Genomic DNA, 19,226 nt, shown 5'->3' with positions numbered 1-19,226 from the left:
ACTTTTAGTCTTTTTACTTTTCTGGGAATCTCGTTATTTTTCTTTCCATTTTAATTGAGAACCTTGCTGGGTAGAGCTGTCTTGGTTGCATGCTTTGCTTTTCATTACCTAGAATATTTCTCGCCATTCCCTTCTGGTTTCTAGTGTTTCTGTTGAGGAGTCAGCTGCTAGCCTTATTCGGGCTCCCTTCTTGCATTTAAGATCTCTTTGTCTTTGATATTTGACATTTTAATTATGATGTATTTTTCAGTGGGCCTCATTGTGTTCCTCCTGAATGGGACCCTCTGTGGTTCCTGGACTTGTGTGACTTTTTCTCTCCTCAAATTAGAAAAGTTTTCCATCATTATTTTTTCTAACAGTTTCTCCATCCCTTGCTCCTCTTCCTCTCCTTCTGATATGCCTATTATATGGACATGTTCATATTTCAGGTTGTCCTGCCTTTCCTTCAAGGCCTCTTTATTCCTGTTGAGTCTTTTTTTCTTTTTCTTGCTCTTTCTGGGAGCTTTCTTTCTACCTTGTCCTCCAGCTCGTTGATTTGATCTTCTGCTTCTTCTAGCCTGCTTTTTATTCCTTCTACTGCATTTTTCAATTCAGAAACTGTATTCTTTTCCTTTTGCCTCTTGTTGATAGTTTCTATGTCTTTTTCATGCTGATATAGTTTGCAGTAAGTTCCTCATAGTTTCCCTTTAGTTTTTGATAATTCTCTCTGAGCTCACTGAGCTAATTGAACTTTCTTAGGACCATTGTTTTGAACTCAGTATCTGATAGTTTGCTTTCCTCTAATTAATTTACTTCTCTTTGTGGAGTTTCCTTCTTTCCCTTTGATTGCAGGGTGATTCTTTTCTTCACATTATCTGTGAGACTCTTCTTTTTTGCTTCTGCTTCTTCAGTTGATCGGTCTTAACTTCCTGAGTTTGTTGTGCGAACTTCTATGGTAAGAGACTTCTGTTTTTTTTTTTTTTTTTTCTTTCTGTATCTGCCCCCGATGATGCCAGATACTGACCTTTTCTGACCTTAAACAATCTGTTTGAGACTTCCAGGAATCTACTGTCTGTGCCTGTCTCCTTTTGTTAATCCAGTCACTCTACACTCAGCAGTCAAGCTAAGCACCACTGGGCAAGGCAGAGTCCCTTTTGAGGAAGAGGTTATGGGTCCTCTCATGCTGCTGCTGCTCAAGATAGTGTTCTGCCTAAGTCAGATGACTGCTCCTATATGAGGGAGGAGTCAGCCCTGGGAAACTGCTAGCTACTCTCTCCATTCTCTCCACAAAGCCTCCATCTACATTCTCTCCTCAAGCATCTCTGGACCACTCTCCACACCTTTGTGAGGGGGTCTGCTATTTGTGGATGCCCTTCTGTACTCAGCGGTCATGCTTTAGGACCACTGGGCGAGGGATAGACCCTCCTGTGGGCAGTGCTATTTTGTCTTTTGACGCTATTGTCATTAAGGGGATGATCTGCCTAAGCAAGATGGCTGCTGCAGCATGGGGGATGAGTCAGCACCAGGATTCTGCTGGCTACTGTCTCAGTTCTTTCTCCAAAGCCTACTTCCTCAATCTCTACTTAGGCGTCACAAGCCCACTCTGGTCCTGCCTTTGCCAGATATCAGGGTAGGTGGCTGCAAATAAAAATTTATGCGTTGGTCCTTTAAACAGTTCTTTGCATGTCCAGATTCCCATCTCTTCCAGAGAGCATTTCTGCCTATTTTTGAAGCTGGCTATTATCTGTGGACTTCTTGGGTTTTGGTGCTGTAGGCTGGAGATCCCAGTTTATGGTTTAGACCCCGCTCTTCTCAAGGGGATCCAACTGGCTGTTTCAATATTCCTCTCTCACTGCTGTCCATGGGCACTGCACCTGCTTTCTCGAGTCTCTACCACACTCCTCACCAGTGAAGTTTTGCTAATGCTGATTCTTCTATCTGTCGGAAGTTATAAGGTTTCTGTCTTGCTATTGTTCAGTTGTTTATTTCAGGTGATTTCTCCACAATTTAGTTGTAATTCCAGATTGGTCCTGGGAGGAGGTTAGTGTGATTTCCATTCACTCTTCTGCCATCTTGATTTCTCCCAAAACTAAACAATTTATTCAATCCTCTAGATGTCAGTCTGCAGGGTATACACTCACCAGTGGCTTAGGTCTTCACATTCAATTGAGTATTATCTTCTTGATGTTGTATTTTTCCCTAGATGGTGATAGTTTCCATATGACATGACGACAACCTACCTTTCCACCTGGTATCTTCTGTTGTATACTCCATGATGCCTTATACTATGACATACTCAAACACCCTACAAGCCCATCATAACTCGAGGAATTTGAGGGGCTTCTGTGTGCTCAAAAGAGTCCTTTCAACTCTCAACATTACATGGAATGTGTAGTAGCTCAAATGTTGGCTCCTTAGTGACACTAAGCGCAAACTCCCACCTCAGTGATGTTGTAAAATTCCTTGGCCTTGAAACCCCTTTTAAACCCCTTGAGAGAAGGCTCATGTGAGTCCTGTGGTTTGACTCCCGCTCATCTAAGCCTGGCACAACCTGGAACCTAGCACAAGCTCAGCTAGTCTTGATGCTACCTTGCAATGCTTTGTGCAGCAGACTAGAATGCTAACCTGGACATATGTCCTGTTTTGGAAAGTAGATCACCTGTCACCAGGTCTGGGTATGCTGGAGATGAATGAAAACAGGAGCCTTTCCTACTGATCTTGGCAGCACTGACATTCAATGTATAAGCCTTCACAGAATATTTTGGAAAAAGGCAAGGAAGTGTTCCAGGTGTTAGTGGAATACCAGTGTCTAAAGTAGTATTTTGGGGTAGGGAACATTTCATCTTGGGTTGCTTCAGGGAGCACTCACACTTCCTTACTGCTCAGGATGTATTTAACAAGTTCGCTCTAACTTGCCTTGGAGTCTTGACTAAAATGTAAGACATTCTTATTTAGGTATAGCCACTCCCCACAAAACTTTGCTGAGTTTATGTATTCTCATTGCAAAAAGATTTATTATCTTACTGCCTCTATTTTTATTTTATTTATTTTAGCCAAAGAAGAACCTTTTCCACTTGTCAAAAAATATATATTTCTCTTTGAAGACTGATAGAAGGATACTATCACATAATACTTTCTTATTTCTGAGGAATGCAGGACCAGGGGTAAGGCAGAACAAAAAGGGAGAAACACATGGGATTAAGAAGCAAAAAATAATAAAGCTAAATATGTTTTCTGATCTTATTTACTTTGGCCAGACCCCAGTTGCTCATTGCACTGTCCGGGGAACACAATTAAAAAGACTGTGTCCATGGACTCCTCCCATAGAAGTTCACACCACAAAGCCAGGAAGTCATGACAGATCAATTTAAGAAGCAGAAGCAAAAAAGAAGAGTCTCACAAATAACAGAAAGAAAAGAAACACCCCCAAGTTGAACAGAAAGGAGAAATCCCCAAAAAGAGAAATCAATGAAATAGAGGCAAATAAAATATCAGATACTGAGTTCAAAATAATGGTCCTAAGGAAGTTCAATGAGCTCAGTGAGCTCAGAGAGAATTACCAAAAACTACAGGGAAACTATGAGAAACTTACTGAAAACTATATCAGCATGAAAAAGGATATAGAAACTACCAATTAGAGGCAAGAGGAAATGAGGAATACAATTTCTGAATTGAAGAACACAGTAGAAGGAATCAAAAGCATGCAGATGAAGCAGAGGATCAAATCAGTGAGCTGGAGAACAAGGTAGACAAAAGCTCTCAGATAGAGCAAGAAAATGAAAAGAGACTCAAAAAGAATGAAGAGGTGTTTGGGGAAATGCAGGACAATCTGAAATGTAATAATATCTGTATAATAGCAATATCAGAAGGAGAAGAGGAGGAGCATGGATAGAACCAGTTAGAAAATGTAATGATTGAAAACTTCCCCAATTTGAGGAGAGAAAAAGTCACACAAGTCCAGGAAGCACAGAGGGTCCCATTCAATAGGAACCCCAACAAGCCCAATCCAAAACACATCATAATTAAAGTGGCAAATATCAAAGACAAACAGAGAACCCTAAAGCAGCAAAGAGGAAATAGGTAGTAATACACAAGGGGGCCTGTTAACCTGATACAGTTAACAGGTGACTTCTGAAAAGAAACACTACAAGCCAAAGGAGTATGGTAAGAAATAATACAAGTAATGTAAAGCAAAGCATGCAAAGAAGGCTGTTCTACCCAGCAAGGCTCTCAATTACAATGGAAGGTGAAAGGAGGAGTTTCTCAGACAAAAGAAGGCTAAAAGAATACACTTCTACCAAACTAGCAGTGTAAGATATGCTAAAGGGACTGCTTGAAGTAGGTGAATAAAAAGAGTAAGAAAGCGAGAAACACGGGTACAAAGGGGAAAAATGAATAAGTACCTATCAATAATAAATTTAAATATGAACAGATTAAATGCTCCAATCAAAAGATATAGGGCAGCTGAATGGATAAGAAAACATGACCTGCACATATGCTGCCTACAGGAGACCCAGCTCAGAACAAAGGACCTACACAGAGTGAAAGCAGAGGGATGGGAAAATTATTTCAAGCAAATGAATGGGAAAAAAACCAGGGGTAGCAATACTTATATCAGACAAAATAGATTTCAAAACAAAGTCCATATAAAGAGATCCAGGAGGACACTGCATAATCCTCAAATTAAGAATCTATCAAGAAGGCATAAACACTGTAAAAGTATATGCACCCAACATAGGAACACCCAAATATATAAGGGAAATCTTGGAGGGCATGAAGAAAGATACAGACAGCAGAAACCTTATAGTAGGGGATTTTAACACCCCACTGTCAGGGTACTCCCTGACATCTTCTAGACAAACCATCAACAAGGATATGGTGTAACTGAACAATGCATTAGATCAAATGGACTTAACTGATATATATAGGACTTTTCATCCCAAAGAAGCAACATACACATTCTTTTCAAATGCACATGGAACTTTTTCAAAGGTACACCATGTGATAGGACACAAAACAAGCCTCCACAATTTCAAGAAAATGGAAATTATAACAAGTATTTTCTTGAACCACAAGGACTTGAAACGAGAAACCAACCTCAAAGAAACAATCCAAAAACATCCCAACTCCTGAAGACTGAGTAGCATGCTATTAAATAATGAATGGGTCAGTAATGAGGTTAAAGAAGAAATCAAAAAGTTTCTGGAGACAAATGAAAATGAACACACAACAGTTCAAAGCCGATGGGATACAGCGAACACATTCCTGAGAGGAAGTTCATAGCAATACTGACCTACCTAAAGAAGGTAAAAACATTTCAAATAAACAACCAAACACTACAGCTTCAAGAACTGGAGAAAAACCAAAAAGAAGGCCCAGAATGAGGAGAAGGAAGGAAATGACCATGATCAGAGAAGAATTGAATGATATAGAGACTTAAAGAACAATTGAAAGTATCAATAAATCCAGGAGGAGGTCCTTTGAGAAGATAAAATCGACAAGCCATTAAGCAGACTCATAACGATAAACTGGGAGACGACTCAAATAATTAATATCAGAAATGAAAGAGGAGAAATAAATACTGCAACCACAGAAATACAAAGTATTGTAAGAAATTACTATGAGCAATTATATGCCAAGAAATTTGAAAACCTCGATGAAATGGACAACTTTCTAGAAATATATAACTTTCTAACAGTGAATGAAGAAGAAGCAGAAAGCCTGAACACACCAATAACATGGGAGAAAGTGAAGCAGTAATCAAAAAACTCCTGGCACATAAAAGCCCTGGACTGGACAGTTTCACAGGAGAATTTTACAAAACACTTAAGGAAGAGCTAACCCCTATCCTTCTCAGACTATTCCAAAATATCTAAGTAGAAGGAAGACTCCCAAACTCTTTTTATGAGGCCAGCATCATCCTAATATCCAAACCAGATAAAGACACAACAAAGAAAGAAAACTACAGGCCAATATTGCTGGTGAACATAGATGCTAAATCTTCAACAAAATATTGGCACACCACATCCAAGCATACACTACAAAGATAATCCACCATGATCAAGTGCGATTCATCCCAGGGATGCAAAGATAGTTCAATATTCATAAATCCAGAAACTTAATATATCACATAAACAAAAGGAAAGACAAAAACCACGTGATCATATCAATAGATGAGGAAAAAGCATTTGATAAGGTTCAGCATCCATTTATGATAAAAAAAAAACACTCAGTAAAGTGGGAATGAAGGTGGTATACCTCCACAAAATAAAGCCCATATATGAAAAATCTATAGCCAACATCATACTCAATGGGCAAAATCTAAAATCTTTCTAAAATTGGGAAAAAGACAAGGTTGACATCTTTAAACACTTCTATTCAAGATAGTATTGGAAGTCCTAGCCACAGTCATCAGAGAAGAAAAAGAAATAAAAGGCATCCAAATTATAATATGGAAGTAAAACTTTCATTGTCTATAGACGACATGATAGCATACATAGAAAATTACATAGACTCCACCAAAAAAGTATTGAATCAGTAAGTGACTTGGTGAAACACCAGGATACAAAGACAATATTCAGAAATTGAAGGCAATTTTGTACACCAACAAAATATCAGAATCAGAAATCAGGGGTAAAATCCCATTTGCTATAGCAACAAGAAATATAAAGTACCTAGGAATAAACTTAACCAAGGAGGTAGAAGACCTGTATATAGAAAACTATACAACACTGAAGAAAGAAATTAAGGAAGACACAAATAATTGGAAGCATATGCCATTTTAACGGATTGGAAGAATTAACATCATCTAAATGTCCACACTACCCAAATCAATTTACAGATTCAACGCAATCCCTATTAAAATACCAGGGAAGGATTTCACAGCTATAGATCAAACATTTCAAAAATTTACATGGATGGAACTATAAACAACCCTGAATTGGTTCAGCAGTTTTGAGAAAGAAGAACAAAGTAGGAGGGATCACAATGCCTGAAACTCATGTATATTACAAGGCCACTGTAATCAAAACAGTCTGCTACCGGCATAAGAACAGACCCATAGACCAATGGAAGAGAATAGAGAGCCCAGAAATTAACCCATGTTTCTGTGCTCAGTTAATACTTGACAAAGAGTGCAGAAGTATAAAATGGAATAAAAATTGTCTCTTCAACAAATGGTGTTTGGAGATTTGGACAGCTACATGAAAAAAATGAAATTTGACCACCAACTTACACCATTCACAAAAATAAACTCAAGATGGATAAATGCCCTCAAGGAGAACATAAGCAGGAAACTCTCTGATATTCCATGCAAAAATATTTTCACAGATATGTCTCCTAGAGCAAGGGACATAAAAGAATAAATAAATGGGACTTCATCAACATAAGAAGCTTCTACACAGCTAAAGAAACCATCAGCCAAAATGAAAAGTGAACCAACCATATGGGAAAATATATTTGCCAATGATACCTTGGACCGGGGTTTGATCTCCAGAATATATAAAGAACTCATACGACTCCATTGCAAGAAGACAAACAATCCAATTAAAAAATGGGCAAAGACCTGAACAGACACTTCTCCAAGGAGGACATACACAGGGCCCGGAGACATATGAAAGGATGCTCATCATCACTAGGCATCAGAGAAATGCAAATTAAAACCACTAGGAGATACCACTTCACACCGGTCAGCATGGCCATCATAAACAAATCAATAAACAAATGCTGGCAAGGTTGTGGAGAAAAAGAAACCCTAGTACACTGTTGATCGGAATGCAGACTGGTGCATCCACTGTGGAACAGAGTTTGGAATTTCCTCAAAAAGCTCAAAATGGAACTGCCTTTTGACCCAGTGATTCCAGTGCTGGGATTATACCTTAAGGATCCCGAGACACCAATTCAAAAGAACCTATGCACCCCAATATTCATAGCAGCAAAATTTACAATAGCCAAGTGCTGGAAGAAACCTAAGTGGCCATCAGTAAATGAGTGGATTAAAAAACGATGGTACATTTTCACAATGGAATGCTGTGTAGCAGAAAGTTAAAAAGAGCTACTACCCTTTGCTACAGAATTGGTGGAACTGGAGAGCATCATGCTAAGTGAAATGAGCCAGGGAGTGAAAGACAAATACCATATTATCTCACCTATAATTGGAACCAAATCACGAAAACAAACAGGCAAGAAAAATATAACCAGCAACATTGAAAGAAAGAAAAAACCGACAGTAATGAGAGGGAAGGATGGCAGGCAGTAACAGAGAAAAAGGGGAAGGGTCAAATCAAGGAACATGTATAAAGGACCCATGGATAAAGCCAGAGTGGGGAAGGGTTGGGGCAGGGGAAAGTGGTGTGGGAAAATGGATAGAAATGTATTTGAACAATACAAAATAATTTATAAAAAAGACTGTGTCCAGAGGACTTGGAATAGTAGAATGAGCAGACCCAAACTTTTTATTAACAAGGGAACAAACATAAACTAGGGCTGTATAGCATATAACTCAATATGACTTTAAGGCTGGGAACATGATACTGGTTCTTTAATCTTGACACTGTGGAAAAGTGACTGGACTTACTGTACGTTCTATAGTTTTAGGGAGAAAAATACTTGGTCTGGTGGGTTGAAGATCCAATGACTCCAATTTCAGATGAACAGGGAGAGTTTTATGATAGATAGAATTGTCTACAGAAGGAAGGAACTCCATTTCAAGAAAGTGATGTCTTAATTACAGGAAAAATTCCATCAGAGGCTCAACATCCATCAGTGAAAGCGGCACTCTCTGAGAGACTTCTGAATCAGAAATTCTTGGGGTATAGGCCCAAGGTAGACAGAGTAGTGAGCTATGACTGCATTCTAAACCTTTAGGAGCTTAGTTCAGAAGTTTGCTACTTATGTAGAGAACTGCCTTTGTGCTGTTTGAAAGAGGAAGAGTTTGAGATCAGTCCAAAAGATAACGGATCCTGGGGAAACTGTGATTCCAGAACAACTAGTTTCTACCAGAAAATAAACAACCCTCCTTTTTTCTCCCCAAGAAGCTTCCTCTCTCCTATGGATGGCTGGTGCTTACCTACTGTCACTGTTTTGGTGATTATGCTGGCTCTGAGGCTTTGTGGTCACTAGGGTACAATTTTGAAACAATGCCCAACTATCTAGTAATTGGAACAATTAGTGACTTGAAAGCCCCTAGGCCTAGTCTCCTCTGCCACATTTGGTGATGGGTCTTATCTGTTTGGGGAAACTGAGGTGCAGAAAGGCAAGAGGCAGGTGATTATTTAGTTGGTAGAAGATCAAGGGTCCCAAGTCAAAGGTACCAAAACGGTTTACCCAGAATCCCCACAAAAAGAAAAGCATTTGTAAAGCAGACCTCTCCACATGCCTACTACTGTGCAATCAAAGCTCTAGCCAAATACAAATGTCAAAGACAAAGAGAGAATCCTCAAGGCAGCAAGGGAGAAGGAGAAAGTAACATACAAGGGGGCCCCAACACGCCTAGGAGCTGACTTCTCAACAGAAACACTACAAGCCAGAAGGGAATGGCAACAAATATTCCAAGCCATGAAAAAGCAAGGGCCTACAGCCAAGGCCGCTCTACCCACCTAGGCTCTCTATTAAAATATAAGGGGAAATATGGAGTTTCCCAGACAAGAGAAGACTAAAAGAATACATCTCTACCAAACCAGCACTCCAAGATATGCTAAGGGGACTGGTTTAAGAAGAAGAAGGAAAAGAATGAGAGAGAGAGGAAAACAAGTACAAAGAGAAAAGATGAGCAAGTTTCTATCAGTAATATCTCTCAGTGTGAATGGACTAAATGCCCCAATCAAAAGACACAGGGTAGCTGAATGGAAAAGAAAAAATGACCCACACATATGCTGCCTACAAGAGACCCACCTCAGAGCAAGAGACCTACACAGATAAAGTAAAGGGACGGAAAAAAAAATATTCCAAGCAAATGGGCATGAGAAAAAGGCTGGCGTTGCCATACTTGTATCAGACAAAGTAGATTTCAAAACAAAGGCCATAAAGAGAGACCCAGAGGGGCACTTTATCATACTTAAAGGAAGAATCTATCAAGAAGACATCAACATTGTAAACTTATACGCTCCCAATATAGGGGCCCCCAAGTTTATTAGGAAATTGTTGGATGACTTCAAAAAAGATATAGACAGCAACACATTGATAGTAGGGGATTTCAACACCCCACTGTCAAAAATGGACAGATCTTCCAAACAAAACATTAATAAACATACTATGGCGTTGAATGACACACTGAATCAAAGAGACTTAACTGAGATATATAGAACCTTACATCCCAAAGAAGAAAAATACACATTCTTTTCAAATGCTCATGGCAGTTTTTCAAAGAGAGACCACATGATAGGACACAAAGCAACCCTCAGAAAATTCAGGAAAATTGAAATAATACCATACTTTTTCTCGGACCACAAGGGATTGAAACTGGAAATCAACCTCAAAGAGAAACTTCAAAAACTTATAAACTCATGGAGACTGAACAGTAGACTATTAAACAATGAATGGGTCAATAATGAGATAAGAGAAGAAATCAAAAAATTTCTGGAAACAAATGAAAATGAACAGACAACAGTGCAAAACCTATGGGACACAGCAAAGGCGGTCCTGAGAGGGAAGTTCATAGCAATACAGGCTTACCTAAAAAAGGTAGAAACATTTCAATTAAAAGACCTAACACTACAACTTCAAGAACTGGAGAAACAACAACAAATAAATCCCAGAGCAAGTAGAAGGAAGGAAATAGTCAAGATCAGAGCAGAACTGAATGACATAGAGACAAAAAGAACAATTCAGAGGATCAACAAATCCAGAAGCTGGTTCTTTGAAAAGATAAATAAAATTGACAAGCCTTTAAGCAGACTCATCAAGAAAGAAAGGGAGAGGACCCAAATTAATAATATCAGAAATGAAAGAGGAGAAATAACAACGGATACCACAGAAATACAAAATATCATCAGAAACTATTATGAACAATTATATGCCAAAAAATTTGAAAATCTCATGAAATGGACAAATTTTTAGAAAAGTATAATCTTTCAACACTGAAGGAGGAAGAAAAGAAAGCATGAACAGACCGATAACAGCTGGGGAAATTGAAGCAGTCCTCAAGAAACTCCCAGCACACAAAAGCCTAGGGCCAGACGGTTTCCCAGGAGAATTTTACAAAACATTTAAGGAAGAGCTATCCCCTGTCCTTCTCAGACTATTCCAAAATATCCAAGAGGAGGGAAGACTCCCAGACTCTTTCTATGAGGCCAGCATTACCCTGATCCCCAAACCAGATGAAGACCCTACAAAGAAAGAAAACTACAGGCCAATTTCGCCGATGAACATAGATGCTAAACTCTTCAACAAAATATTGGCAAACCGCATCCAGCAATACATTAAGATTACCCACCATGATCAAGTGGGATTCATCCCAGGGATGCAGGGAAGGTTCAATAAACGCAAATCAGTAAACGTGATACATCACGTAAATAAAAGAAAAGACAAAAACCACATGATCATCTCGATAGATGCAGAAAAAGCATTCGATAAGGTAAAGCACCCATTTATGATCAAAATACTCAGCAAAATGGGAATAAATGGGGCATTCCTCAACGTAATAAAGGCCATATATGAAAAACGTACAGCCAATATCATACTCAATGGGCAAAAACTGAAAGCTTTCCCACTAAGATTGGGAACACGACAAGGATGTCCATTCTCACGGCTTCATTTCAACATCATATTGGAAGTCCTAGCCACAGCGGTCAGATAAGAGAAAGAGATAAAAGGCATCCAAATAGGGAAGGAGGAAGTAAAGCTATCATTGTTTGCAGATGACATGATAGTGTACATAGAGAACCCTGTAGACTCTACAAAAAAACTCCTCTACCTAATAAGTGAATTTGGCAAAACAGCAGGATACAAAGTCAACATTCAGAAATCAAAGGCATTTTTGTACACCAGCAATGCAATAGAGGAAGAAGAAATCAGAAAAACAATACCATTCGATATAGGAAGAAGAAACATAAAGTACCTAGCATAAATTTAACCAAAGACATAAAAGACCTGTATGCAGAAAACTACACAACATTGAAGAAAGAAATTAAGGAGGACACAAGTAAATGGAAGCATATACCGTGTTCTTGGATTGGAGGAATTAATATCATCAAAATGTCCATACTACCCAAAGCAATTTATAGATTCAACGCAATCCCTATTAAAATACCAATGACGTATTTCACAGAAATAGAACAGACATTTCAAAAACTTATATGGAACCATAAACGACCCCGAATAGCCGCAGCAATTTTGAGAAAGAAACACAAAGTAGGAGGGATCACAATACCGGACATCAAACTCTACTACAAAGCCACTATACTCAAAACAATCTGGTACTCGCACAAGAACAGACCCATAGATGAGTGGAAAAGAATAGAAAGCCCAGAAATAAGCCCAGGTCTTCATGGACATCTAATATTTGACCAAGGGGGCAGAAGCATAAAATGTAGCCATAATAGCCTCTTCAACAAATGGTGTTGGGAGAGGTGGACAGCTACATGCAAAAAATTGAAATTGGATCATCAGCTGACACCATACATAAAAATAAACTCAAGATGGATAAAAGACTTAAATATAAGTAGCAACACCATAAAAGTCCTAGAGGAGAACATTGGCAAGAAACTCTCAGATATCCCCCGCAACAATTTTTTCACTGATATGTCTGTTAAAGCAAGGGACATAAAGGAAGAAATAAACAAGTGGGACCTCAGCCAAATAAGAAGCTTCTGCACAGCAACAGAAAACTTCAGCAAAATGAAAAGGGATCCAACCCTATGGGAAAAGATATTCGCTAATGATACATCAGATAGAAGTTTGATCTTCAAGATATATAAAGAACTCACTCACCTCCACTCCAAGTAGAGAAACAATCCAATCAAAAAATGGGTAAAGGACCTGGGCAGACGCTTTTCCAAGGTGTAGATACAGAGGTCCCAGAGATATTTGAAAGGATGCTCAGCATCACTAGCCATCAGAGAAGTGCAGATCAAAACCACCATGAGGTGCCACCTCACGCCGGTCAGAATGGCCATCATAAACAGATCTACAAACAACAGGTGCTGGCGAGGCTGTGGAAAAAAGGGAACCCAGTGCACTGTTGGTGGGAATGCAGACTGGTGCAGCCACTGTGGAAAGCAGTGTGGAATTTCCTCAAAAAGCTGAAATTGGAACTGCCTTTTGATGCAGTGATTCCCCTTCTGGGAGTATACCCTAAGAACACCACAACGCCAATACAAAAGAACCTATGCACCCCAATGTTCATAGCAGCACAATTTACAATAGCCAAGTGTTGGAAGCAGCCTAAATGCCCATCAGTAGATGATTGGATCAAAAAATAATGGTACATATACACAATGGAATACTATGGAGCAAAAAGAAAAAAAGAACTACTAAACTTCGCGACAGCATGGATGGAACTGGAGAGCATATGCTAAGCGAAATGAGTCAGGGGGAGAAAGACAGATACCATATGATCTCACCTATAAGTGGAAACTAACGAACAATACAAAGATGCAAGGAAAATAAGATCTGCAACACTGAAAGGAAAAGAAGTCAACAGAGACAAGAAGGAAGGAGGGTGGGGGGCGGGGAAAAGGAAGGGAAGGGGCAAGTCAAGGAACATATAGCAAGGACTCAGGGACAAAACCAAAGGGGAAGAGCTGAGGGAGGGAAGGTGGGAGGGGGCAAGGGAAAGAGGTGGGGGGAAGGCAGAGACAAATGTATTTAAAAAGTAAATAAATTAATTAAAAAAATAAAAAAATAAAGTGAACTGTAGGGTATGTGAATTATTAAAAAAAATAAAAAAAAATAAAATGCTTAAAACCCTCTAAAAAAAAAAAAGAAAAAAAAGCTCTAGCCAAATAAACATGAGCTATCGCTCACCCAGTGACCAACTAAGCAAGTAAAGCAGGCTATCTGCCTAGCCTCATGGAAACAAAGCATGATGCCTCTCATCATACATGTCTGGTTGGGTGAGTGGCTCCATCTACATACTGCAAATGATGAGGGCAGTGCCTCTGCTGCCCTGACTTGGTCAGAATGTGCGAAGAGGCTTTCCATGGTTGCTTTGGAAAAAACCTTGAGTAGGTCCCTCGGCTCCTCATTCAAATCACCAAGGACAACAAGCAAAGATGCTCACATCTAGTTGGGAACTAAAGTTTAAGAGACCCAGGACCCTCCCTCTAGTCCCTTTTATACACTAGATCAGAAAACCAGTGGTCACAATGTATGCATATTGAATTTACCCTGAAGTCTTTGACAGTAATCTGCTTGTCAAGGCTGCTCCTTTCAAATAAATGATGCAGCAATCATTGTAGCTGCTGAAACCTCTTCCATATTACCCCAGCCCTTATCTAGCTGACATTAGAACTCTAGCCTACACCCACTGTTAGGAGACACTTTGCTTCCCACTCAGCCAACCTGGATTGGTTCTGGGTATAGAGAACTAACATGAGCTTCATTCCCCAAAGTCATTGTAGGAGGTCAGTGGTAACAGACTTGAAACTGAAGGGTCTTCATGAAAAAGCTGGTTGCAAATCCTGACAACAATATACTAGAAAGAACCCCGCAAAACCTTGAACTATCTTCTGGAGGGCAGGTCCCTTTCAGTACAAGCTTCCCACTACATGAGTGTTCTAGGAACCCATCTGTATCAGTGTACCAGATGACATTGTTGTGAGAGGATGTATTTGGCTTCAGTGAATTTTTTGAAGACTCTTTCAGCACATTTGCCCATTTCACAGTGGGTCATTTACAAATGCACCTGTCCACATTTTGCTGAGTGTTCAGCAGTTTTTGACCAAAAACAGCATGATCCCCATGCCACACCCTCCCTATTCACCTGATCTTGCCCTGAGTGACTTTTTTTTTGTTACCCTGGATGAAAAAATGTTCTCAAAGGGAAACATTTTGCTGATATGGAAGAGCTGAAACAAATGTTAAGAAGCGCTAAAAGGCATCAAAATTGATGAGTTCAAAAACTGTTTTGAGCAGTGGAAAAAAAAAAACATCTTGATAGGTGTATTGCATCAAATGGAGAGGTCTTTGAAGGTGGCTGAAATTTAAACATATAAGAATAAATACACAATTTTTTAATAATAAATTCTGTTTTTTGAGATGTGCCCTCCTTGTAACTTTATCTACTTACCTATCCTCTAGTTACAAAGTCTCTGTTTCCTCTGCAAACAGTTTTAAGTGCCTAGCATTAAAAAGACAGGAACCATGTTCTTCAATATGTCCATGGGATGATTACATAGCATTTGTATGTATGGATGACCAGCTCCACTCATCCCTACCACCCTCCAAAGCCTAGACTTGGTTCCAAAGAGTCACTAACCAGCTATGGTAGAGATAGTTCCAGTCTCATTGCTTACTCCTGTAAAATCAAACTGGAAGAGCTTCCAGGAATTACTCTTACTGATTTCAATCTTGAAATCTTTCCACTTGTATATCATCTCATTCTCAGGATAAGAAACTGTAAAGCAATGTGGGAAGGAGGGTGATATGAGACTGGGAAGCCCTGGAGAGGTCCTCATTAGCATGGAGTCTGAGAAATGCTTTAGAGTCATGACTCTGGCCTCACCAGTGTGGTATGTTGCCTCTCTTACTTCATTGTTGAAATCCATTCAATTAGTGTATTTATTGAGCATCCCCTCAGTACCAGGTCCTGTGCTGGAAATTCAGAGATGAACAAGGCAGGGACCTTGCCTGCAAGTATTCACATTTTATTGAGTAAGACAATGAGTATACATCTGTAATTCTTGCAATTGCTCTGGGAAACCTCTGCTATTGGAACAATAGGGAAACAGGGGAGGAAAGGTCACTTGGTGACATACCCAGAAAATACTTCATAAAGATGGTGACATTTCCAGTAAATTTTAAAGTTGAGGCAGTTTTCTCTATCTGGATGAGGCTGAAGGGGTGAGGAAGGTGTTGTATGCACAGAAAGATGAACATGTCTGATGTATTGTGGAAATGCTAAAAGTTCAGGGTGGCTGGCTCACAGAGGTTAAATGGCGTATGCAAGAGTAGGTAGAGGGGCCAATTTATGAAGGACCTTGAGGGACATTATAATGATTTAGAATTGATACATGAGAGTTAAGGAAAGACTAAGAAGTGACCTGGTCTAAATTGTTCTTCAGCTAGGTCACACTGGTCATAATATGAAGATGGCCTATTGACAGGGACACCAGTTATGGGAGGCCAGTGCAGTAATCCATGCATAATAAAAATAATGAAGGCAGGATTCAAAGCTGTGTCTGTGAAAATGCAGAGGAACAGACAGGATCAATAGAGATTTGGCAGGGAATACCAACATGATGTAATTGATTAGATGTAGCAGGTGAAGGAGAAGGAAGCATCCAAGTTCTTGGCTTAAACAACTGAGTTGGTAGTGATACCTTTCTTCAATGATATAGGTAGGGACACAGACACAAAACATTTGTTTTTGGGGTAGAGGTTAGGAGTAGACAACGTATTTAGTTTTGGACATGTTCAGTTTCAAAGTGAAGATATTGCAAAAGTCCAAGTGGAAGATGACAAAGACATAAACCAAGGTAGTAACAGTGAAGATGGAGAGAAACATACATATATGAGGTGTACTTCAGAGATGGGAGACAAGCTGGAGGTGGAGTGAAAGTGAGGAGGAACCCAACATGAGGCCCAGTTTGAGCAATACAGTGTTGTCAGCAGGAAAGGAGATGAACATGGAATAGAGGGTCATGGCCCACCTTGGCACCAATTTAAGAGAAATGTAAAGGGTAGGATGAGAAAAAGAAGGGGCCCAGAATGAATCTTGGGTACCAGAAACCTAAGAAGGTACTCACAGCTAGGAAAAGACAGAGGGCAAGAGTGGGAATCCATTGGAAATTTGAGCATATGTAGTGAACATCCAGCATCAATGGTCATCCTGGAAGGAACAAAGAAGCCTTATTAGGCTGACCTTGAACACTTAAGTATGTGCCTAACTTGTGCCTGGACACCACCAATGAGTGGTAACAGTGGGATTTGTGACAAAGAGCTCAAAGGAAAGACAAAAAGAGACGAAGAACAGCATGGAAATATCTGGCTGCTCTGGTCTCCATTATCAGAGAACTGTAGGGGCTGACTTAGATAGACTTTTGTTTATTGCCCATCCCAGCTTCCAGGACCTGTCATCACTCTCCCACTCTCTACCACCTCCCCAGCCTCACCCCACTCATTCACAACCTTTCTCTGCCATACATTCGGGTATCCAGCCTGGTATTTGCTACCTTCCCAATCGCTGTATTACTGCTCCAACTAGATAATTCTGCTACTGTGAATGTGTTTTTACATCTAGTGCCCACTTGGGCTGGAACTGTCCAGGAAATGCAGTTATACTGATACATTCTAGTGGAGTAGCTCTGGACTTGGAGCCAAGTAACTGGGTACCAGTCCCAGCTCTGCCACAAACTTGGTGTGTGGCCTTAAGCAATATCTTTTGATTTTGAGACCTTAGTGTCTGTGTCTGTACATAAAGGGGTTGTGTTCATGGTCTAATAAAGTTTGAAGAGACCCTTAGAAGTATCATCCATGATGAAATATCTGCCCATGTTTCTTTGGTGAAAATTCTCAGAAGGGGAGGAAAAGTCCCAAGAGATAAGACTCCAGAGGTTTGACATACCTAACTGTGTACAACACCTTGCCATCCTTGTGGATGCGGATCATCTGGTTGGGCATGGTGACTGCATACACTTGAGTCCTTTTGGAATACCTAAAAAAAGGTGTCTGGGATCCATAACTGGCTCACCATGTTGCCATTCAGAATAAAGCTGTCAAAGCTGCCATTGTGACGGAAGCGTTCATCATACCAAGTCTGGCAGAAGGTGATATCAATGGAGTATTCCTGGTGGAAAAAATAAAACATAGCACTTGGGACTGTGCAGTAAACATTCTTATGGCATCCTGTGACAGGCCTATGAAGCTGATAGGAACCCATTTTGCTTTGCATGGAGGAAAGCAGAGTGAGTTTGGCTGTAGGAGTTTTCTATTCCCAGGTATTCCAAAAGGAAAGGAATATTCCTAAATGGATGACAGTTTGGAAAGACATATTTCGTGTAGAAACAGACAATGGTGGCTTAATTGCATAGGCCGGGCTCATCACATCACCACTCCCTTCTAGGGATGTGGTGCTACTCCAGCCAGGTCAACACCCTCTCAGTCCCCATAGTTTCATGGCAAATAAAAAATCTCAGCTCAAAATCATTTCAAACATTCACAAACACACACAACTTTGATTATGTACATCAAAGTTTCCCCTTTCAGCTTTTATTTGGGGAATGCATGTGTTAATTTACCTAAATCCTTCACCCTCCTGAATTACATTAAAAAATGAAGTGCTCTGAGTCATGAGAGAAATGTCTATTTAGTCTCATTTTTTAAAATTATTTTTTGTTTTTCCTTTTAAACAAGGGCAACTAACCTCTGAATGGGGGGAGGGGCATGTGTGTGTGCACAGATTATATATATATATATATATATATATATATATATATATATATATAATTATTTGGTCTCCAGATATTGTCTATTCCATAAACTGTCTGTTAAACATCAAGATGGATGTTTAATAAGAAGAAGCATAAGCAGATAGAAATTTGCACTGGCATCGAAGGGAGAAAAACAAAAGGACTTAATAGAACTGCCAGCAGCTTGAACAACAAGTACCAGAACTAGACCAAGGTAGAAGAACTTCGAGGGCTGGCCCAACCATGTCCCAACTGAGGCTCAGACAGAAAGGGACCTGTCCAAAGTCACACAAATAGTTATTGACAGCACACTGATACTCAGAACACCCTTACCATAGCCTTGTCCTGGGACAACCCTCATGAATCTTCCTTTCTAGTGTTTACTTCACTTGCACCAACAATCCCATTGGGTACCAAGATCCAGTTTCCCTCTGCAGAACCCCTAGGTCTTTACCCTTAGTTATCCTTCATCAAACAATGAACACCAACCAGATACCCACCAACCTGGAGGCCAGTAGAGCCTGCAGGGGGATGGTCAAGACAATCCTTGCTTATCTTTGCTGCCTAGGCCAAATGGCAGTGACAACTGCTGCCAAATTGCTGGGATCCTGCCTCCCAGACTGAGAATGTTTCCTGGAGTAGTCCAAAGAGGCAGACAGAAAAAAAGTGGCAGGGCCTGCC

The 19,226-nt window shown here is 39.9% G+C and overlaps 1 protein-coding gene across 1 annotated transcript in view; it reads right to left on the bottom strand.

The window, feature by feature from the left end:
• GABRE (gamma-aminobutyric acid type A receptor subunit epsilon) overlaps positions 1-19,226 on the bottom strand; it is a 48,706-nt gene that overhangs the window by 13,563 nt on the left and 15,917 nt on the right. Inside the window, 4 exon segments of the mRNA XM_054581817.1 lie at positions 15,395-15,532; positions 16,884-16,966; positions 17,702-17,799; positions 17,801-17,923. Coding sequence (XP_054437792.1) covers positions 15,395-15,532; positions 16,884-16,966; positions 17,702-17,799; positions 17,801-17,923 — 442 coding nt within the window.

Source organism: Pteronotus mesoamericanus, unplaced genomic scaffold (genome assembly GCF_021234165.1).
Source record: "Pteronotus mesoamericanus isolate MK-2021 breed Mesoamerican mustached bat unplaced genomic scaffold, CSHL_Meso_final contig_66, whole genome shotgun sequence".
Lineage (NCBI taxonomy): Eukaryota > Metazoa > Chordata > Mammalia > Chiroptera > Mormoopidae > Pteronotus > Pteronotus mesoamericanus.
This window is presented reverse-complemented; position numbering and strand designations above follow the sequence as displayed.